Source organism: Herpailurus yagouaroundi, unplaced genomic scaffold (genome assembly GCF_014898765.1).
Source record: "Herpailurus yagouaroundi ecotype Mexico unplaced genomic scaffold, PumYag 355, whole genome shotgun sequence".
Lineage (NCBI taxonomy): Eukaryota > Metazoa > Chordata > Mammalia > Carnivora > Felidae > Herpailurus > Herpailurus yagouaroundi.
Window position 1 is genome coordinate 6,342,989 of NW_024412572.1, and position 22,012 is coordinate 6,365,000.

The window sequence follows — 22,012 nt, forward strand, 5'->3', positions numbered from 1 at the left end:
CTGAAGCTCTGAGAGGGGTGTCACTTAATGAAAGTCACACAGCTATCTAGTGACACTCAGGACTAGAAAACAAAATAGGTCTCTCTTCTCCCAGTCCTTGACCTTCCCTTTTGCTCCATCCCTGGGAATGTCCGCAGCGGTACAGCCTGGACACCAGCTGCTCTGCCTGTGCTGCAGAAAGTTCCTCGTCACAGTGATCCCTTGGTAGACTGGAGGGAAACAAGGCCTTTCCCAGCTGTAGTGGCTGGAATTGCTTTAACATGCCGGCAGGGGGACTTAGCCCAACTTCACAGTGCCACCTGGTGGCCTGCCCACACAGGCGAGAACACGAATGGGCTTGACGGTGATAATAGCGAGGCTGATAACAGTAAGACAGTCTAGCTTGCCAAGAGCGCTTGCTATGTGCCAGTCTCTGTGGTGAGCACTTTACATGTAACTGAGTGAAGCAGCTAGCATCATGGACCCCAAAGCAAGACTGCCTGAGTCCAAATCCCAGCTCCACCACTTACCACCTCAGTGACTTTTGGCAATTACCCAACATTTCTGTGCCTCAGTGTTCTCATCTGTAAACAAGAATTAAGTGAGTTAGTATACATGAAGCACTCAGAATGTGTCTAGCACACAGTATCAACTCTATTATTACAGATGGCCAGACCTACGTTTGTTCAACTTTACGATGTTGCAGAAGTGATATGTGTTCAGTGGACACGGTACTACAGATTTTGAATTTGGGTCTTTATTCGGGCTAGTGATACAGGGCACAGCAGTGTCTTGTGATGCTGGGCAGTGGCTGTGAGCCTCAGCTCCCAGTCAGCCATGTGTTCGCAGGGTCAACAACAAATACACGCATAACCTGAACCCTTACAGCCATGCTGTTTTTTACTTCCATTCAGTAACTTACATGGGATATTCAGCACTTCATTATAAATAGGCTTTGTGTCAGATGATCTTGCCCAACTGTAGGCTAATGAAAGTGTTCTGAGTGTGTTCAAGGTGGGCTATATTGTTCGGTAGGTTAGGTGTATTAAATTCATTTTTGACTTCCAATATTTTCAACTTACAATGGGTTTATTAGGATGTAACCCTATCATAAGTTGAGGGAGATGTCTATGTCCTTTGATTCTCATGATTATCCTGTGAAGTGTGTACTGTTATTACCGCCATCTTAGAGAAGAGAAAAGTAAGGTCACACTGTGGGTAAGCAGTAGGGTGGGGACTCCAGGCCAGCATTAAAAGCAAAGCTCCTGGGATTCTGTGAACAAAGAGAAGACAACGCGCCGCTATGCGCGCGCCCCCCCCCCCCGGGCGCAAGGTGGGAGCTGGTGTTGGTATGGCAGAAGAGTGGGTCAGAGGGGTGACAACACGGCCCGAGAAGATAGCCTTTTGTTTCTCTGCTCTCTCCTGCCAGCCTGGCAGCCTCCCAGAGGTACTACTTCGAGGTGCTGCACAAGCAGAATGACGAGGGCACCGATCATGTGGAAGTCGCGGTGAGGGCTCCGCCGCTCCTGCCCTCCTAGCTCAGCTCTGAGCCACTCCTCGCCCCTTGTCCCTTGAACCCTTTCCGAAATCCAGCTACCTCTAGCCCTCTGCATCTGCCCTCTCTCCTCTTCCAGTGGCGACGGAATGACCCTGGAGCCAAGTTCAGCATTATTGACTCCCCTTCCCTGTCCCTCTTCACAAGTGAGTAGGCTCTGCTCCTCGCCTGGACACAGAGGCGAGCTGGCACCAACACGTGGGGCTCAGTCCACAGGGGGCTTCGGTCAGGGGAGGGGTGCAGACTAAAGCTCAAGATGCTTGGAATGTGGGTGTGAAGGGGGCTCAGAACAAGGAACAGAGCTTAAAGGGACCCTAAGGTCAGAGGTCCTTAACTCTCAGGGGTCAGGGAATCTGAGAACCTGCTGGAAGCTCTCTGCGACCTCACCCCAGAAAAATGCCCTTACCCATCCATACACAATATTTTGTGTATGATTTCAAGGGCATCCAGAGACCATGAGGCTCACTCCAGATGAGAAAGCTCTGAGACAGTTTCCTATTTCACAGATGAGGGAACCATGGTTCTTTGCAAAGCTATGACCAGAGCTAAAGAAACTTTCTCACCTGCCTTAAATTCACAGTAAATGAACTCTTCAGTTGTACTGTGAATTGTTCATGATTTCCTCAGCAAGACTCCTATCTGCAGGCCCCACTGAGAAATCACTGGGCCTGGGTGTAGGAAGAGCAGGCAGGGCCAGAACCCTAAGGGGAGAAGGACAAGCCAAGTGCTGGGAGGAGACTGGGAAGGCAGTGGGAAGTGTGTGAGAGAGAAGGAGGACAGGATGGGGACAGGCCGGGGAGGCCTGGGTTCCCAGACGGTGATGGGCGGGGGAGGGGAGGCAGTATGGAATGGGCAAGGCAGGTGGGAGGAGGTTGCTGGTGAGTAAAGCAGGAGGCCACAAGGTCAAGGCAGAGGGGCAGGTTGTGAGCTGCTGAATTGGTGCAAGAGGAAGAAGGGAGAGCTAGAATCCATAGATGCAATGTGAAATGAGAAGAAAGAGGCCCATACCAAAGTTTAGGGGAGAAACTAGTGAGATGAGCCAGAGGCACCCAGCCTTGGGTACAGAAGGAGAGCTCTACCTGGGGCTGTAGACAAATGAGTCCAGGAGGCAGGGAGCAAGGACAAGCAACCCGTCCCCAGGGCAGTGAGAAAAGGGAAGGAGTAAGCCTGGCCCACTTGGAGATGAGAATACCAGGAGGATGGACCGCCTGGGTGGCTCAGTCGTTTAAGCGTCCGACTCTTGGTTTCGGCTGAGGTCGTGATCTCATGGTTTTGTGAGTTCAAGCCCCTAGTCGGGCTCTGTGCTGACAGCATGGAACCTCCTTGGGATTGTCTCTCTCTCCCTCATTTTCTGCCCCTCCTGTGTGTATTCTCTGTCTGTCTTTTTCTCTCAAAATTAAAACAAAAGAGAGAAAATACCAGGAGATGATGAGCGAGCTGTGCAGAATGCCGGGGGCGGGGGTGGGGGGGCGCCCTGCCCGTGGGGGGCATGGCTGACCTGTCTGCGGCAGGGACGACATAGCCTACGTTCAAATTCAGCTTTGCCACTTAATCAGTTGTGTGATCTCTGGCAAATGCTTTAGATTCTCTTTCCCAAAGTTCTTTGTCTATAAAATAGGAATAATTAAGAAGTACATAAGTCTTATGGTGCTTATAAAGATTGAATGGTTTGATATTTATAAGATGCTTAGAACGGTGCCTGTTTTGTTATTTAGTAAATGCTATAGATGCATTTGTTAAATAAATGAGGCATACTTATAGTGACAAATTTCCAGCAGAAAGCTGTCTTTTTCCCATATACACTGTGGTATGTGCTAGCCATGGGGCTGGTGGGGTGGCTCTAAGGGAGATCAGTAGCTGAACCCACAACTTGTGAGGGAGCAGGGCTAACAAGGGAGAGGGATCGCGCACACCCCATACTATCCCTGGGGGATACAGAAGCCTGCACTCAGCCCCTCAGAGGGGCAGGGGCCTGGCTTTGGTTTGCCCCAGGACTCACAGCTGCTTTCTGTTCTTTTCTCCCTGGGCCCAGACGAGACAGTCCTAAGGATGGATGACGTGGGCCACATCCCTCAGACAGCAGCCAGCCATGTAGGGTCCCCAGACTCTCTTCCTAGAGATGAGCAGCCCCTTGCAGACATGCTGCGACCGGACCCTCGGGACACCCTCTATCGAGGTAAGGCCTCGGCCGCATTCTTGTCATCCAGTCTGGGGACGGTACTCTGCCAGGTTTAGTGGGAGGCAACTTGGGAGACTTGTCACTTCTAGCGCAGTATCCCAAAAGTCAAAGAGTCATTTTTTCCCCTTATGTAGTATAAAATATAACATGGGTACAGAGAAGCACAAAAAATATATATGTACAATTTTATAATTATACAAATCATTATAGAACCGACATTGTGTAACCACCTCCCAGGACAGGAAATAGAACCAGAGCCCAGAAATCCCCTGTGCATGCCTCCACAATTCCATACGTCATAGTTTCTTAGGGGATCACAGCTCTTTGAATCCAGTGAGAGAAATCTGTTCCCTCCGAGGTGCTGGAGTTGTCAACTCTTGGGAGAATTTACATTTTTAAAGATGACCAAGTCCCATAACAACTGGGAGGAAATTCAGTTATTGGCACTACACTAGGGTGAGACTTTGGCCTCTTGGATGTTTCTAAACCTTTAGTGAGGTTAGCCCAGTATAGCATTCCCAGTACTGTGCTGTATCTTGAACCAGGGACCGTGTCTGAATCCTTGGCCTCCAAGGTGCTCCTTGAATGCACCCACCCCAGAAAGTGGTGCCAGCCTTGGTTTGGCAACCTCAGCTGATGGGCGTGGTCTCTGCCCACTGCTGCCACGAGCAAATACAAAAAGGTGTTTTCTCAGAGCAGAGGCCTTCGGCCCTCCTCCTCAGCCGAGTGCCTTCCTGGCTCTAAGCCAGCCCATTCCAGGCTCCCGTCCCCACCCTCACCCCTCTTCCCTTACTGTCCTCAGTGCCTCTGATTCCCAAGGCTCATCTCCGCCATGTCCTGCCTGATTGTCCCTACAAACCCAGCTACCTGGTGGATGGGCTCCCCCTGCAGCGCTACCAGGGACTCCGCTTTGTAAGTCTTGGGGCTGGCCAGTGGGGGCAGGATCCAGAGGGCTTGCTGCCTGTGGCTGAGATGGAGGGGTGCCGGGGCTGACTCTTCCTCCTCCCTATGCCACATAGCAGCAGACGGGATGTCCTCACAGGTCCCTGGGCTGGGAGCGCTTGCGTTCCCGGTTGCCTCTCTCACCCACAGGACCACCCTGTAAGGCTCTGCCTTGGGAAGCCCCCACACCAACTCGGCAACAGTGATGATGACATGAGGTGGGGTGGCCCGATGCCTCCTATATTCTCTGCTCCTTGGGCCATACAGTCCTGCCCGGGTCTGACCTACTGGGCTATGAGCCAGCAGTAGTTAATAAACTCATAGACAAGGCACTGGGGGAAAGTGAGCTGTGGATGGGAGGTTAGCTCTAGAGAGCCTGTAGCCCTAGTAGAAACTGTAGAGGCAGAATGCACACTACTTATCCAGATCTAGAGATGATTAGAAGTCCTCCCCAAGGTCAGAGAATGAGTGGGGTTGAACTGAGATGTTTGTGGGTGACATTGCCTTAAGCTATTTAAGAGGACCAAAAGCAATGGAATGAATGACAAAAGGGGACTGTGGGACATTGCAGGTAAAGGTTAGAGGTTGTAGGAGAGGATAAGATGGCAAAAGGAGGAGAGGATGGTCCTGGCTGTAGCTGGGGAGAAGGAGCTGAGATAGGAGATGAGGTATGTGTGCACCAGGAAGCTTGAATTGGGGCTTATGCTTGGTCCAGAGAGCCCAGGAGAGGAGGCCTAAAGAGTGGAATGGAATCCCGGTCTGCATAACAAATTCAGAGCTCAGAGCAGCCCGTCTTCCCCTCGCCAGTCCCTAGGAGCCCTAGGTGGTCCTGGCCAGGGGCAGGCTTAACCCTGGTTAGCTGATTTCTTACCAGGATCCTGGGCTCTTATTCCTGCTGCTTCTTTCTCTGCCTCCAGGTTCATCTGTCCTTCGTTTACCCCAATGACTACACCCGCTTGAGCCACATGGAGACCCACAATAAATGCTTCTACCAGGAAAACTCATACTACCAGGACAGGTGAGTGACACTGAATGGAGTAAGGAAATGACCTTATGGATGGGTTCTGCAAAAGCCAGTAGAGCTTCATGGACCAGAGGGGACACAAGTGTTCTTCCAGGCCAAGGAGACTTGGCCCTTCCTGGGCGCGCCACACACTCACACACACACACACACACACACACACACACACACTCTCTTGCCCAGCCTAGTCCCCGGCACCCTAGTCCCCGGCATGACTCCATATTGCTGTGGGGGCTTCAGGCAGAGCCTCACTCACGAGCCTGCAGGGCACCGGGGGCCAGTCTACCTCTGCCTTCCTCCTACAGGTTCAGCTTTCAGGAGTACATCAAGATGGACCAGCCTGAGAAGCAGAAGCCGGAGCAGCCAGGTACAGAGTGACAGCTGAGGCTTCCAGGTCAGGTCGGGAGGGGTGACCATGGTCTATTTCTAGGGGAAGTTCAGACCATGCCAGCCCTGCCCCTGAGGAGCTTAAAATCCAAACCACACAGCCCCTCCTCCAACCCAAAGGAGTAGAGAGTGGTACTCCTACCTTCTCCATACCGGTAGAAAATGACACTGTTTTTAACAGCATGCTGCAGTCAGCTGGAGGAGATTTAGAGCCCTGGAGGAGATTCCTTGGACTGCTTGAGGGCATCGCTGTCCCTGGCACCTCACTGGAGAAGTCCGCTATAGAGAAGCACTGTCTCTCTGTGGCCCTCCTTCCTGAGGGATTAGGGCACATCCAGGGCCATTTGTTGGGTCCTACAAGTGTCAGGCACCTGCTAGGCACTTTGTGTATTTTATGTCACTCCATCTTCATAACAACCCTATGGAAGATGGGCTATTATTCCCTTTACACGAAGGAAGAAATGAGTTAGTTGAGGTTAGTAACTCACCCCAGGTCACACAATAAATAAGTGAGTGAATAGCAGAGCCCAGATGCCGTCCCCATCTGAAACTCCTTGTATCAATAGCTATCTTGTATATCTCGTTTGGGAAAGGTTAGCAACTCCAATGTGAGGAATGGTTGTTATTAACGACAGGTTTCAAGGAAGGCCTTCTAGAAGAATCCCAATATGGAGAAGCAGTGGAGGAGACCCTTGACTCCAATGACCAGAATGCCAGGATGCCAAAGGGAAAACCAGTGCCCACCTTTACCCCTGGGCAGGATGTCACTGACTACCGCCTCCGAAGCCTGCGGAAACTCCTGGCTCAGCCCTGGGAGGGTCCACTGACACCCTTTTCCAAGAGGAACTCCACAGCTCCCTTCCCTGTGAGGACCAGTGATGTCCCAGTCCAGCCCCCAGAGAAGCAGGGGAGAAGACCCAGCCCTGGGCCCAGCCAAGATCCCCCTCCCTCTGAGAAGTGGCCTCCGGGGCATCTGGCAGGGAACCTGCCTCAAGTCAAGGGGCCCAGGCCCACTGGTGACAGCCCCAGGAAGACGCTAGGGCAATCCCAGTGGCTGAATCAAGTTGAGACATACATTGCAGAGCAGAGAAGGGGGGACAGGATGGAGCTTCCAGCCCCCAGGAGGGATTGGCCCGGGGAGGGAGAGGTGGTGGTAGCTGCAGGCCAGGAAGGACAGGCGGAGGGAGAAGAAGAGGGGGAGGAAGAGGAAGAGGAAGAGGATGTGAGTGAGGTGTTCGAATACATGCCCATGTTTGACCCCGTGGTAAGCTGGGACCAGACCTTCAGTGCTCGGAACCTGGACTTCCAAGCCCTGCGGACTGACTGGATCGATCTGAACTGTAACACATCTGGCAACTTGCTGCTTCCAGAGCAGGAGGCTCTCGAGGTCACACGCGTCTTCCTGAAGAAGCTCAACCAGAGGAGCCGGGGGTAAGGTAAAGGGCTCTTCTGGGACCGGGGCTGGGGCTCGCGCAGCCAGCTGGCCTGGGGGCAGGGACCTGGGGGCTGTAGCATGGTCCCCTGCGGCAGGCTCCGTGGAAGATCAAGCACCTGGGACCCCCCGTCCCTGAGAATGAGGTGTACCCGTCAGGTCTTTGTCCCACCATCAGGCAAAACTGAGGCTAAAAGAGACAAGACCCCAGGTATGGGCTACAAGGGCTAGGGCAGCAAGCATGGCCTTACTTCTTTGTTTGTTCATTTGTTCATTTAACCAATCAGCATTCTTTTAATTGAGATAGAATTCACGTACTATTTAATGTACCGTTTTACAGTGTAGTTTTAGAGTGTACAATTTGGTGGTTTTTAGGTATGTTCATAATGCTATGCAACCATCACCACTATGATTCCTATCATTTTCATCCCTTGTAAAAGACACTCTGTACCTGTTAGCATGACTTCCGTTTCTCCCTCCTCTCAGTCCCTGGCAACCACTACTCGACTCTCTTCTGCTACAGATTTACCTATAATAGTCATTTCATGTAAATGGAACTGTGTAATATGTGGCCTTTTGTTTCTGGTTTCTTGCACTTAGCTTATTCATATTGTAGAATGTATCGAGTACTTCATTCTTTTGTACAGCTGCATAATATTCCGCTGCGTGACTATGCCATGGATTGTGTGTCCATTTGTCAGTTGATTGACATTTGGGTTGCTTCCACTGTGGGACTATTATGAATACATTGGTGGGCAAATTTTTGTGTCAGCATGTTTTCAGTTCTCTTGGGGATATACCTAGGAGTAGAACTGCTGACTTTTACAGTAACTCTGTTTAACATTTTGAGAAACTGCCAATCTCTTTTCCAAATCAGCTGCACCATTTTTCATTCCCATCAGTGGTTTCAATTTCTCTACATCTTTGTCAATGCTTGTTATCTTCCTTTCTTTAAAATAGCCATTGAGGTGGGGGGCGCCTGGGTAGCTCAGTCGGTTGAGTCACCGACTCTTGATCTTGGCTCATGTGTTGGTCTCACGGTTTGTGGGATTGAGCCACGCATTAGGCTTTGCCATTCTCTCTCTCTCTCTCTCTCTCTCTCTCTCTCTCTCCTTCTCTCTCTGTCCCTCCCCTGCTTGTGTGCTCTGTCTCTCTCAAAATAAATAAATAGGGGCGACTGTGTGGCTCAGTCAGTTAAGTATCCAACTTTGGCCCAGGTCATAATCTCACAGTTTGTGAGTTTGAGCCCCGCCTCAGGCTCTATGCTGACAGCTCAGAGCCTGTAGCCTGATTTGGATTCTGTGTCTCCGTCTCTCTCTGCCCCTCCCCTGCTCACTCTCTGTCTCTCTCACTCTCTTTCAAAACTAAACATTTTAATTAAGAAATTAATTCATTAACAATCCTAAAGTGTGTGAAATGGTATCGCTTTATGGTTTGGATTTGCATTTCCCTAGTGACTAATGATATTGAGCTAACCAATCAACATTTATCTGATAATCCATATGTCTTATGTACTCTGAGCAGAGTATTTTATTAATGAGGGTCAGTTTCTGAAGGACACACATTCACCTTACATACTTAGGATCTTAGAGGTATAACAGACTTTAGAGATCATCCAAGGTCAATTAGGTACATTTTTAAAGATGGAGGCAGTGAACACTAGAGATTAAGCATCTGGTGTAAGTTTGTTCTTTCTTTCTCTCTGTCCCTCTCTTTCTTTCTTTTCTTATTTCTTAAGTTCTACACCCAGCCTGGGCCTTGAACTCATGACCCTGAGATCAAGTTGCATGCTCTACTGGCACCCCCTGGTATAAGCATCTTAGCCAAAGGCATCGCCAGGACAAAAACCAGGGTCTCCTGACCTCCTTACAGGCTTCTACCACACCATGTTACCCCCACAGTAGGGGAAGGAATTACTCAAGCTGCCCGCCCTTTCTGCCATAGGAAGTACCAGCTGCAGCGAATTGTGAACGTGGAGAAGCGCCAGGACCAGCTACGTGGAGGTCGCTACCTCCTGGAGCTTGAGCTGCTGGAACAAGGCCAGCGCCCAGTGCGGCTCTCCGAGTATGTGTCTACACGAGGCTGGCAGGGCATCGATCCAGCTGGTGGGGAAGAGGTCGAGGCCCGGAACCTGCAGGGCCTGGTTTGGGGCTCACACAACCGCCGGAGACATGTCTTGAATGTCCGGGCCCCAGAGCCCAAGCTGTGTTGGCCCCAGGGCTTCTCCTGGAATCACCGAGCCGTGGTCCACTTCGTTGTGCCTGGTGAGCCTCAAGCTGAGCCCGGCCATTATCAGCAGAGTGGGGATCCTAAAAGTAACCGTGAGCCACCCAGGTCTCTGCTCACTGATTTGATCTCATAAGAACCTGTGGGAGAGGCCACCTTACAGTTGAGGACCCAAGATCACATGACTGAGTGTTGGCGTTGGAAAAGATGCTGACTCTCGGGCCAGTTGCTCTCCTATTATAACAGGTTTCGGGGTTGGGTGCAGTCATGGCCAGATTGTTGTACTGGGGTTTGCAACTACTCTGGGGAATAAGACATAGAGGGGGTTACCTGGTTTTTATAGTGGAAAAGGGGAGCACGTAACAGACATGTGCAACTGTGGGCTAGGGTGATAATAGGATGGGCAGATAACAGTGAGACAGCATGATGGGGTGACTAGGAGAGCTGAGGACAAGCCCCGTCCAAGGCTTTCCCATGGGGCCCTGCCTGGAGGCTCTGTAGGCAGCAGGGTATAGAGCCCCCTTTCACCGGTGAGCTCTCCCTCCGCCTTCCGCCTCCCTGCAGCATTGCTGGTGGTTTCCATAGTTGTATTACCCCTAAGCGGAGGTCCTGATAGGGTCCTGACTCATGTAGGAGCTGGCAGTGGGGATGCCTTTCTTTGCATTATCACTTCTTTCTCTCTGTTGCCCACTATGGCAGTAAAGAACCAGGCGCGCTGGGTACAGCAATTCATTGGAGACATGGAAAAGCTGTTCCAGGTCACCGGTGACCCACACTTCAATATCATCATCACGGACTATAGCAGTGAGGACATGGACGTCGAGATGGCCCTAAAGAGGTCCAAGCTGCGGAGGTGAGGAGGTTCCCTGGCCAGCACACGGCCTTAGCCACCTGCTTTCTGAAGTCTCGGGACTGCTGGGTCCTAGGCAGAGCCCAAAGTCCCACCTGGCTTTCCCGAGTCCCAGTCTCTGGCTTTCTCCAGAGGACTCACCTGCCCATAATCCCATCTCAGGAGCACGCATCATCCCTCCTCCATGCCTGCTGGCTTCCTCCAGGGACCATCGCTGCTGAGCCCTGATACTCTGCCCTTCCCTCCTCTCTTCTCCCTGCAGCTACCAGTACATGAAGCTAAGTGGAAACTTTGAGCGTTCAGCTGGGCTTCAGGCTGGCATAGACCTGGTGAAGGTAATAACCTGGGAGGGGCTCTGGAGATGTGGTTACAGATTGGTTAAGAGGAGGAGACATTTGGGATATGTGCGGTGGTCAGCTCCTCACAGCGGGAGGGAATGAGGACACGGACGTTCCACTCTGCTATGGGGCAGGGCCAGTGCCAGGGTGGGACTGAACAAATGACACTGGAGCATTTGTCCTGAGTCCTTGCAGTTCATACATTGTGTAGGGAAGGCATCAGAACTCATTCTCTGACTCTGAGAATTGCACTCTGGTGCCCAGTACTATGGAAATCTGCCCAAAAGTTTGTATTATGGAAGTTTGTCCATTATTCAAATGGGAAGGACCTAAGGATCGTTCTAGGGAGTGGCCTGACCTCTGAGCCCTGGTCCGCAGGGTCTACTGACCCTCCCCAATTTGTCCCCAGGACCCACACAGCATCATCTTCCTATGTGACCTCCACATCCACTTCCCAGCTGGAATCATCGATACCATCCGGAAGCACTGTGTGGAGGGCAAGATGGCCTTTGCCCCCATGGTGATGAGGCTGCACTGCGGGGCCACCCCCCAGTGGCCTGAGGGTGAGCTCTGCCCTGGGCTGGGGAGGGTAGGAAAGTCCTCTCTGGCCTTGGTTCTTCATCCCAGAGCTGGAAACAACCACGTCTGCCATGACAGCATCCCCACCCCCTGCCTGCTGCTTCTGCCCATTGGATGGTCCACCAGAGAGGTGCCTGAGGGCTGTGCTCATGGCCACAGCAGCGGCAACGATGAACATTTCCTCCCCATCTTCCTTTCTCCCTTCACCAGACGTTTACTGTGTGCCAGACTCTATGCCCTGTGCAGATGGAAAAAAAATGGAAAGACAGGCTCCCTGCCTCTGGAGAGGGAAACAAATAAGGAAGGTGCACTGGGCTGTGCCTCCAGTGACTGCTGCTGTCAGATCCTGTTGTAGAGCCCATGGTCCTTCCCTTTTAGGACCGCTGCTTCCATTGGCCCCTGAACGTTAGCGTCGGGGGGCTTCCCCCCAGAACAGGCAAGGGACTTGTTCAAACGAGACAGCTTTCAGCCTCAGGCACCCCATCCTCTGTCTTTCAGAGAAGGCTCTGGGAATGCAGCCCAGAAGCCTTCATTGCTTCCTCCTGGCCCCTGGCTCATCTCACCGGGGGATTCTCGTCTGTCCACAGGCTACTGGGAGGTGAATGGGTTTGGACTGCTCGGCATCTACAAGTCAGACCTGGACAGAATCGGGGGCATGAACACCAAGGAGTTCCGAGATCGCTGGGGTGGGGAAGACTGGGAGCTGCTGGACAGGTGACTGGGAAAGGAGGGCATCTGAGGGACGTGCTGGGATCCCATCCCATCAGGTGCTCTGGGGAGGGAAGAGGGCTAGACGGATGGTGTCCCGGCCCCCTGGGCTGCAGACTCCTGAGATGCAGGTAAAGAGCACTGTACTCAAAGGAAGCCCCACCACTTACTGGGGGTCACATTACCTGCCTGGCCGAGACTCAGTTCTGTATGTATTAGAAGGGGGATGATACCGCCTCTGCCTGTGTCACAGGGTTGGCATGGAAATTAAAGCACATGGTATGCTGTCAGGGTAAAGCACAGCAAGGTGCTGTGGGAGAATATGGCTGCATTCTCCCGAATTGGAGCTCTCTTCCCCTCTGCCATTGCCTGGCTGGGAAGGCTGAGGCTGTGGGAATCGATAAGAGAGACAGGTGAAGGGGCAGGAAAGACTTGGGGGCTGACAAAAGAGGCAGTGTGGATCATTAAAGGGCAGCAAGATATCCAGGAGGTCCTGGTCCCTGGAAGCCCTGGGAGAAGGGAGTTTCAGGGAGGAGGAAAGAGTGGAAAGAAGGAGAAAGAAGAACCCCAGACAAGCTGCAGCCTTGGCAAGCAGGCGAGAAGAGGGTGCTGAAGCAGGAGCAGGCAGGCCGGGACCCCAAGTTGCAGGGGATCGTGGAGCGTGCTGGTGGTGAGGGAGTGGAGGCTGTATCAGTATGAGGTTCCTCTGTCAAGAAATTTGCTTTAAAAAGAAAGAAAGAAAGAAGGAAAGAAAGAAAGAAAGAAAGAAAGAAGGAAAGAAAAATTTGTTGCCAAGAGAGGCTACTAGACAGTAGCTTAGTAGAGCATGCGGCTCTCGATCTCAGGGTTGTGAGTTCAGTCCCCATGTTGGGGGTAGAGATTATTTAATAAGTAAAAGTTTAAAAAGAAAAGAAAGAAATTTGTTGCCAAGGGAAGGGGAGGGAAAGAGGATGATACCTTGAGGTTTGGGCTGAAGGGGCAGGGGGCAGAGGAGGGAAAGGGGAGACAGCAAAGAAAGAAGGGACCAGTGTCTAGTGGATGTCACAGACAAAGTCAGGAGCCCTGGAAGGGTGGGGACACTTCTAAGAGACAGCCAGCCATCACTGGAGGCCTGTCTTTGGCAGGTGATTTACATCAGTCCCTTGTTTGTTTGTCCCCAAACTTCTGTGAGGGGGTGTGGTTATCTCCATTTTCCAAACAAGAAAACAGCTTGAGGAGAAGTTAGTACCTGTCCTAAATCCCACAGCTAGGGAGTGTCCGGGGCTTAAAACTGGGTCTGTGTATGTTTTTTTTTCCCTCGAGGGAGAAAAGAAAAGGGAGATATGCTGTATATACAGAAGTTGCAAAGGAGGTAGTTTGAGGGAGCTCATATTAGGTAACCCAGCTCTCACAAAACTAGGCCAAAGCAGATCCCAAAGTGGATGGAAGACTAGTCTAGTGGTTACCTCCACCCTTGATCTCTCTGCCGGGCTGGGCAGATGCAGACTTCAGTACAGCCTTGCTGGAAGGACAGTCTCTCTGTGAGAGGGACCCCATGGGCTAAGCATACAGAAAAGCAATGGGGGAATCTGCTCCCTCTGCCTCCGTCACATACGTAATGTGTCCCCTGTAGGCTGAGCTCCTGGTGGTGGGCACAGGGTGTGTACCAGGAGCTGTACTGAGCCCTTCTTCCCATCAGCTCTAGCCTTTACCACCAGCCTCCAATGTGTGTGTGTGTGTGTGTGTGTGTGTGTGTATGTATTGTATTTATCAGAAAAAAACCTGCACAATATGAAATTGTGTTGTTCAAGAGTTGAGTGTATATTCTCCTCTTTTTTTTTTCTCTAATGTTTATTAATTTATTTTTGAGAGAGAGAAAGAGCGCAAGCAGGGGAGCGGCAGAGAGAAAGAATGAGGGAGAGGGAGACAGAATCCAAAGCAGGCTCCAGGCTCTGAGTTGTCAGCTCAGAGCCCAACGTGGGGCTCGAACTCACAAACCATGAGATCATGACCTGAGCCGAGGTTGGAAGCTAACGGATTGAGCCACCTAGGTGCCTCATCATCCTCCTCTTTCTAGAGATTGGCAAACTGGGACTCTGGAAGGTGACGAATTTTACGGGCTTTCCATAGTAAGGAGCTGGAATTCAAACCCAGGCTGGCTGGCTCCAAAGCCCATGCTGTGTGCCTGCCCTGTGGGGAGTAAACAGAGAGAGACAGAGACAGGGTCTGACATAGATGTATAGATGCGGGAGGGCGGGATCTTCAGGGGCCTGGGCCTCTCCCCAGCTGCCTCTTGCGCTTCTGTTGCTCACCCTGCCCCTCCCCTACTCAGGATCCTCCAAGCAGGCCTGGAAGTGGAACGTCTCTCCCTCAGGAATTTCTTCCATCACTTCCATTCCAAGCGAGGCATGTGGAACCGCCGCCAGATGAAGATGCCGTGATCCCGAAGGGTGGCCCACTGGACTGACTGCTTCCTGCTCCTTGACTTGTGCTCGCTCCCCAATGCCCCTACTCACTGTTGAGAAGGAGAGGGAAGGGGAGCAGAAGCCATGGCCGGGCCCCAAGAGGCCTCAGAGCTAACACCCTCACTCCCCTGAGAGCTGTCGCCTCACACAGACAGCTGCTGAGGCCTGTCTCTCTACCCTCGGGGCCTCTGAAGGGAGGACCTTGAGAGAGGGACCAGGAGGGGCCGTGCACTCAGTTGACAGAGATGGACCGGCTCCCGGGGAAGGCAGCACAGTTAAGGAAGGAAAGACCTGTTGGAGCAATGCCAACCTATCTGTGAGGTGCATTCCAGCATCCACCCACGCTCCTCCCAGGGAGTAGTGACCGTGCCCTGGAAACTCTTCTCTTGGACATACTTCATTGGGGTTTTTATTTTTCTAACATAAAACCAAAACTAACTGTCCAGACCCAGCACTGACTGTGAGAGAGGGATGGAGTCGTGCATTTAGGGTACATTCCCCACTTGCATACCTCAGACCCACTCCTGTGTAGCGATGTGTCCCTTGGTCCTTGACCCGGCAGCTGATTTATAACCAGAGGAGTTCTCAGCTCTACCCCAGGCTCGTGCCTTCCAGAGACACGCACATCTCTCCCAGGTAGCCACTGAACAGCTGGCCACTGATTAGGGCATTAACCTTACCCCCCAGGCGGTGCTAACTTCAGACTGACAAGAACACAGAAGTGGCATCATCCTCGCGGTGCCCCAGTGGGGTTGGGATTCTGAGAACGGGTGGACAGCGGGCTTTCATTCCTCGGCATCTGGCATACAGGCCGTGCAGGACGGGCAAGGTGGGTGGAGAAGGCAGGAAGAGAAGCCCCTTTCCCGACCCGCCTGTAAGCATAAGCCTTGGAGAGACCATGAGCAGAGAGGAAAGAGGATGGGAATGTAAGCCGTGGACTCAGATGCGAAGAGGAGGTGGGCATCCAGCAGGATGGGAGGAAAAGGAAGTGGAAATCCTGAGTCCCCACAGCTCTGCTCCCCCACAGCCTTGCCCTCCTGCAGGCGGATCCCCAGCCCTGGCCTTGCTTAGAAGAGGAAGGGGTGTGGGCAAGACAGAGGAACAGGGATCAGGGTAGTAAGGGGCAAGGCCACGGGTTGGGGGAGGTAAGGGCATCACCCTGTGATCTCTTCCCCAGTTGGAGGGGAGTGGGGCCCAGAGGAACCGAAAAGTGAAGCGACCCTTTCTGGCACCTGATGATCACACACTTCTCTTGCACTAAAAATCCCCTGGGGCCTTTGGGGCTGGGTTTTTTTTTTTGCCGCCGCTGCTGCCTCTGCCGCTGCTGCTGAATTGATGAACAGTGTGTGGGTGTGTCGGACACTTGCTGTGGAACTTCAGTGTCTGCTTAGGGAGGGGAACGCAGAGCTTGCCGCTGCTGGGAGGAAGCACTCCTAGCTGGTGCAACAGGGCCCAGGATGCCAGTCAGCGGAGCCCCACAGAGCTGTGCTGTGATAGAGTCCAAGTCACAGCATTTGGAGTTGCAGGGTCTACCCGGTGGGCCTTGCATTCACCAAGGGCACATGCTTGGCATCTAGGAGATTGGGGCCCGTTGAGAACCTTCTGGAGGTTGAAGAGAATTCCCTGCCCCTCTCTAAGAAATCAGGAAGAACAAAGAGTTTCCAATTAATAGGCTGTGGCTGTTGGATGCCATAGCTGCCCCCTGGGCTATGGGTTTTCTCAGAGCCCGCTCAGGCTTACTGCCTTTGGGAAAGGACTTCAGGGAGTCGGTGAGAGCTATGGTTGGCTGGCTGGGGTGCCAGCTTTCTCTCTGGGGCCAGGGTCACCCTTGGGCATGGCACTGGAAGGCCTGAGCCAACCCAAAGAGCTCTCCAACTTCCATTCTTTTGATGACGGGAGCGAGCCTAGCCTCCTAGGCCCTGCTCGCACACCTCTCTGACCCTGGCCAGTGCCTTGTGTTTGACTTTGTTACCTCCACACCATCTGCCTTAAGTGGGGGGGCCTGGTAGGCCCCTGCTCTGTAGGGAAATGTGTTGGGTGGGGGGAGGGAGTGGGATGGGGGGAAGGAAATTGTTAAATACAGCATCTTCTTAGAAAACGAAGTGGCTCGTGTGTTTTTCCCCTTGCCCATCAAGATGGGAGAGGGGTGGGCTAAGAGGCCCGGGGTTCACGTCTCTGTCCCTTAGTAGTCAGGCCTCTGATGGATGTGCCAAGGACCCTCCACACCACCCTCCATCCTTTACCATTAGTTGGGTGCCTGCTGTGTGGGGAACTGCATGGTTTACTCTGGAAGGGGCCGGCACTCTTCCTGCCTGCAGAGTTCACGGTCTGATAGCAGACTGGGCATTTTCTGCTCAGCAGATTTGTGGAGATTGTGGTTTCAGTGGGGAAACGCTGATGGACACCCTGGGTGAAGAAGGCTAGACATAGGGCCAGAATGGTTTGGTCAGCAGCAGAGAGAAGCCAAGATGTGACTTATTTTAAAGTAGCAGACAATCTAAAAATCATTTCTGTTTGAGCTACGGATGCCCTGTTGGCATTTTATGGGTGCAAATTTACCTTTCTAGTTCTGTTTTGCATAGGCAAAGATCAAAATGAGTTTGTATGCCTTAAGTACATGCCTAAGAGAAAGTGCTAATTTGAAAGCTATGATAGGTTTATAACAAGTTCCCAAAAAGGATTGCGCATACATGGATCAATCCAGAATTGACTAATCTGCCACTGATGTAGCAGGTGGTAATTAGCCCAAGGCAGGCGGGGCCAGGAAAGTTGACTCAGCAGAACCCAGAGAAGAGGGAGTGATTTAAAAGATTTTTCTCCCTCCGGACTTAGGTTTGCTCCTTCAAGCTCTTTCCAGTTGCTGGAGAGGGCATCCAGAGACCAGCCCAATGCATCAAGACTGACTCATAGTGGATTTGCAGAAAACTTTATAGAAATCATTCCATTTTACAGAAAGGGAAAACTGAGGCCTGGAGCAGAGGAAATGGATGGGGCAGAGGGGAAGGAATGAGGTGGAGTAAGAACCAGAGTCCTGAAGCTGGGCGGGCTTGACCTTAGATAGACATGTCTTAGGTTCTGGAGATGCTACTAGAAAGACTGGCAGTACCCCAGTCTGAGTTCAGGACTCCAGACCAAGATGGGATTCACTTAGACCAGTAAAATAGTACATCTTATTTCAGATGCTGTGGGTAGGGATCGAGGGCATCTACACAGCCCTTTTTGGAGCTCTCCCAGGGGCTGTGGAAAGTGCCCGTCAGCCTAACAGATCAGGGAGGAAAGGTGGAAGCAGTTCCAGACCCAGGACCTGTAGGGGAAGCAGAGAAGAGGCAGTGAGGAGGGCAGGCCAGACCAATGGCCCTCAGGCTTTAATGCACACACAATTCCCCTGGCAGCCTTTTGAAAATGTAGATGCCCATTCAGTAGATCTGGAGTGGGGCCGGACAGTCTACATTTCCTGCAAGCTTCGGTGTTTTTGCTGCTGGTCCAGGGACTACAGTTTGAGTAGCAAGGACTGCTGGGCAGCGCCAAGGAGGAATCCCTACTGCATCTTCCCTCTTGCCAGAGGGGCAGAGCCAAGCACTAACCACACTGGCTATAGAAAAACCCATCCCAGGCTATAGAAAAGCTCAAGCTTAATTGCCGAGGAAGAGTCACCTGTTTAACAGCACGTGGGGACTTTCTGGGCCCAGATCCAAGCTCTTCTCTAAGATCCCCTCCTTGCCTCAGATCTCTTTCCCCTTTTGCTTGCAAAGATGTCACTTTACCCCAAAAGCCCAGAGCTGAGAAAAGGGTCATTTGGCGACCTTCCATCCTCCCTCACCTGGGTCGCAGGCTGTGTTCAGAGGGGATTCCTTGAGGTCCTGGCGGCCAGGAAGCCTGTCTTCTGTGCCCCGAAGGCTGTAATGAAGACGTTGATGATGACAGTGATGAAGACCAGGGTGGTGGCGGCGTTGTTGAGCTGGTTGAGCTGCCATTGCTTTTCTACTTCATTGAGGTTCAGCCGCGCTGTGGACAAGGGTGGGGGGAGTGGGAAGGGAGGGTCAGGGTGGGGCCACAGCCCCAAACTTCCCTCACCGCATCCACTAGAGGTCAGAGAAAGTCTGGCACCTCAGAGACCTGCGTGGCAGAAAGCAAGGGAGGTGGTAGTCATTGCATTAAGCTGCCTTCTCCCTCACTGCCCAGTGCATGGGGCATCCACACGGTACTTAATGGAATAGGGATTTGGGAAATTATCCTGGGTCATAAGAGTGGGGATGGGTGCTCACACAAAAGGCAGTAGGGAACCTCTGCTACAAGTAAGTGAAGGTATTGTGGAGTGACCCCAATGTGTGATACCAGGAGGTAGGATAGGGAGCCTGCTCTCACTGTGGAGGAGTTGTTACTTGGGCGGTTGTCATGCGGAGGGCTACCACCAGGTTAGTGTAAGGCTGAGAAACTGGCGCGTGCAAATGCGGGGGTGGCTCCGGGAAGCCAGTGAGGCTTTTCTTTCCACTAGGGGGCGCCAAGGCCGAGTCCAGGCCTGGGCTCCTCACCGATGACCACAAGCAGGATGCCAATGACCACGAGCAGGAGCAGAGAGATGCTGATGAGGGTGACGAGGGTGGTGTAGTAGTGGGCGGACGGCCCCTGCTCCAGCACCGCTTTCAGTCGCGTGGCGTTGGACACGAAGAGGGCCACGTCCAGCATGCTCTCAGCCACGCTCTTCTTGGTGGCATAGTGGTTCAGGTTGATGGGCTGGCTGCCCCTGGGGTTGGGGTTCCCAGGCTGTAAGGGAGAAAGCACAGGCTTACCTTGAAGGCTCCCGAAAGGGAAGCAGTTGAGAGACTGGAAAGAGGTTTTAAAGCTCTCCTGTAACCTGGTGGTAAACCCAGAGCAAGCAGCACCCTTCTCAGTTTTATGGCCTGAAAGAATAAAGAGTTGGACTAGAAAGCCCTTACGGACCTTTGAACTTGGAAATGATGGAATGTTGTCATTTATGTTTCCCCAGGGTCACGTTCCCTCACACGGCAGGGGGAGGGGAGGGCCTCAGCCCCTTGTGAGATGCATCAACCTCATTTCATTCTCTGTGTTGCCTGGGCCCAGCCTGGCCTTGGGCCGCTCTCTTTTCCTCTGAAAGGAAAGCATCTCAGAACACAATAGGAGGAGCTCTGAGACTTGGGGGGAATAGGAAGGGCACCTCATCTCCCAGAATGATGTGGTCCTGAGGCGGGGTGCACAGCTTAGCAAATGTGTCAGGAGCCGTGTTTGGATCCCACTCAACAGAGTGGCCAAGAGCCCTGAGGCCACAGCCATGCACATCAGAATGCATGTCTGTATGCACACAGCGATGCATGCTAGTGTTTTGGGTTTTTTGGCTAGGATTTATTGACATATAATTGACATTTGATTTGATTTTGAAATATAAAACAAAGCTCTTATTCTCAGGAAGTCACTAACTCCGAAAGATGGAGTGGCAACATAGGGCTTAGGGAGCAGGCCTCTGGTTTGGGCCCAGAAATTCAGACTGGATGCTGCAGGCAGAGTCCGCAATCACTCAGGAGAACTTGGGTGTGTTTTAGGGAGATAAATTTAGGAGCGGTGTTTGGAATGCATGGGCCCAGGCGGGTCCAGAAGCAGGGAGATCCACTGAAAGACTATGGTCTGATTTAGGATCAGGGTGACAAGGAACTGTGGGAGAGTAAGTGAGAAAGGAGAGGAAGGCAGAACTTTGAAAGATGTGACAGCCTGGAAGGAGGGTGGACCTAACCCTGCAGATGACCACAGAGGTTTTCTATTGAGTGGGTGGGTGGGCGGATGGAAGGATGGATGGGGCAGGTCTCAGAGGGCTCTGGATGTTCCTTCTGGATGTTGGGCTTATCCAGAGCCAGCTGGCCTGGTTGGTTGGGGCTAGGGATGCCAAGGCCAGTGCCCCACAAAGGCCTCAAAGCTACAGCCCATGGTTCTAGCCCATTTGGTAAAGGTTTGTCCTGGGTACAATGGACACTTATTAAATGACAGAGTCTACGGAGCAGCCCCCAGGCCTCTCCAGGGTTGGAAGGGCTCTGACTAGGGAACAACTGTGAGCAGGGCTTCCCTGCCCGTGGAGTTTCCTGTTGGTCATCCCCACTCCTCCTGTCCTTGTCCCTCCCTCCAGTTTCCCCCATAGCTTGACACTTTCTACTCCCTCCAAACCCAGCTCTCAGTTCAAGATCTAGTAAACCCTGAAATTACTGTGAAAGCATCTAAGGAGACCCCTCTCTTAAAATTTGCATATTAACAGTGGACAAAACCTTAAACCCAAAGCTCTAGTGTTGTGTTCAGAGCATTGCCCAAATACTGTGTGAGGGGCTGGGGGACAGAAGGGGCTGTTTGCTTGGGGACACAAAGATCTTCCCAAGCTTTAACAAAAAATATTGCTATCTATAAGTTTTAATAGAGCCAGCTGGCTTCTGTTGTTCAATGGCTCTAAGAAAGCCATTGTTGGGGCACCTGGGTGGCTCAGCTGGTTAAGTGTTGGACTTTGTCTCAGGTCATAATCTCGAAGTTCGTGGGTTTGAGCCCCTACACTGGGCTCTGTAATGACAGCTCAGAGCCTGGAGCCTGCTTCAGATTCTGTGTCTCCTTCTCTCTCTGCCCTTCCCCTGCTCACGCTCTGTCTCTGTCTCTCTTTTTCTTTCTCAAAAATAAACATCAAAAAATATATATTTACAAAAAAAGGAAGAAAAAAGCCATTGTTTCACAGAGGGTACAGTCCTATCTTTCCCTCTTTGATTTAGGGCCTGCCTCTATTTTGGTTTGTGCTGATTCAGGGCTACTTTCTAGCTAAGGATGTTTTTTCAGTGTCTGGTTTGGTGGCTGTGGGAATGTCTGCAGAGTGCCCCCTCTGAGCCCCAGAAGGCTCCAGATCTCCAGAATGTCCACATGGTGGCACACAAGGTCCAAAGAAATGACTGGGGCAGCCCGGCTGCACGGGCGCCAGGATGGTGTTTCTCCCCCGAGGGATCCATGGGCAGGACAGGATAGGACTGGCCTGAAACCTGGACCCCTCAGAGGCCCAGCACAGGGAGCCGGGTTCACAATCCAACCTAAAACCCACCAAACACGTGTCAAATGAGAGCCAAGAAAAAAACAATACTGACGGGGCCCAGGGTGGGGTGGGGAGAAAATAGAGGGAGGGGCCCTGGGAGAGGGGCCTCAGCCCAGCCTGCAGCCTGGGGGATGGTGTTAGAAGGGAGATGGTTTGAGACTCTGCAAGAAGTTGCTTTGAAAGGGGTCCCCTCACAGAAGCATCTTTAAAAAGCAGGGCAAAGGTTTTCTTAATCCTTCTTGGACAGTTTAGGTGCAGAGGCAGAGGGATGGATGAAACGACCTGAGAGCCCTCCCTTACAGCTTG

At 52.2% G+C, this 22,012-nt stretch overlaps 2 protein-coding genes across 4 annotated transcripts in view; one reads left to right on the forward strand and one right to left on the reverse strand.

The window, feature by feature from the left end:
• B4GALNT3 (beta-1,4-N-acetyl-galactosaminyltransferase 3) overlaps positions 1-22,012 on the forward strand; it is a 140,820-nt gene that overhangs the window by 85,716 nt on the left and 33,092 nt on the right. The window contains exons 8-20 of one of the 2 annotated variants that reach the window (XM_040462944.1): positions 1,409-1,487; positions 1,614-1,680; positions 3,567-3,710; positions 4,516-4,625; positions 5,573-5,673; positions 5,982-6,043; positions 6,699-7,494; positions 9,440-9,759; positions 10,421-10,574; positions 10,834-10,906; positions 11,319-11,472; positions 12,076-12,202; positions 14,508-16,679. In XM_040462944.1, the coding sequence (XP_040318878.1) occupies positions 1,409-1,487; positions 1,614-1,680; positions 3,567-3,710; positions 4,516-4,625; positions 5,573-5,673; positions 5,982-6,043; positions 6,699-7,494; positions 9,440-9,759; positions 10,421-10,574; positions 10,834-10,906; positions 11,319-11,472; positions 12,076-12,202; positions 14,508-14,616 (2,296 nt within the window). In that variant the 3' untranslated portion in view covers positions 14,617-16,679. Of the gene's footprint in view, positions 1-1,408; positions 1,488-1,613; positions 1,681-3,566; positions 3,711-4,515; positions 4,626-5,572; positions 5,674-5,981; positions 6,044-6,698; positions 7,495-9,439; positions 9,760-10,420; positions 10,575-10,833; positions 10,907-11,318; positions 11,473-12,075; positions 12,203-14,507; positions 16,680-22,012 lie in introns of those variants that run through there. The other variant, XM_040462943.1, reaches the window with a different exon arrangement.
• Positions 17,548-22,012, reverse strand: part of NINJ2 (ninjurin 2) — an 80,020-nt gene continuing 75,555 nt past the window's right edge. For both annotated transcript variants that reach the window (XM_040462945.1, XM_040462947.1), the window contains exons 2-4: positions 19,173-19,404; positions 18,461-18,645; positions 17,548-17,944 (exon numbers count right to left, since the gene is read on the reverse strand). In XM_040462945.1, coding sequence (XP_040318879.1) covers positions 18,479-18,645; positions 19,173-19,404 — 399 coding nt within the window. In that variant the 3' untranslated portion in view covers positions 17,548-17,944; positions 18,461-18,478. The remainder of the gene's footprint in view (positions 17,945-18,460; positions 18,646-19,172; positions 19,405-22,012) is intronic.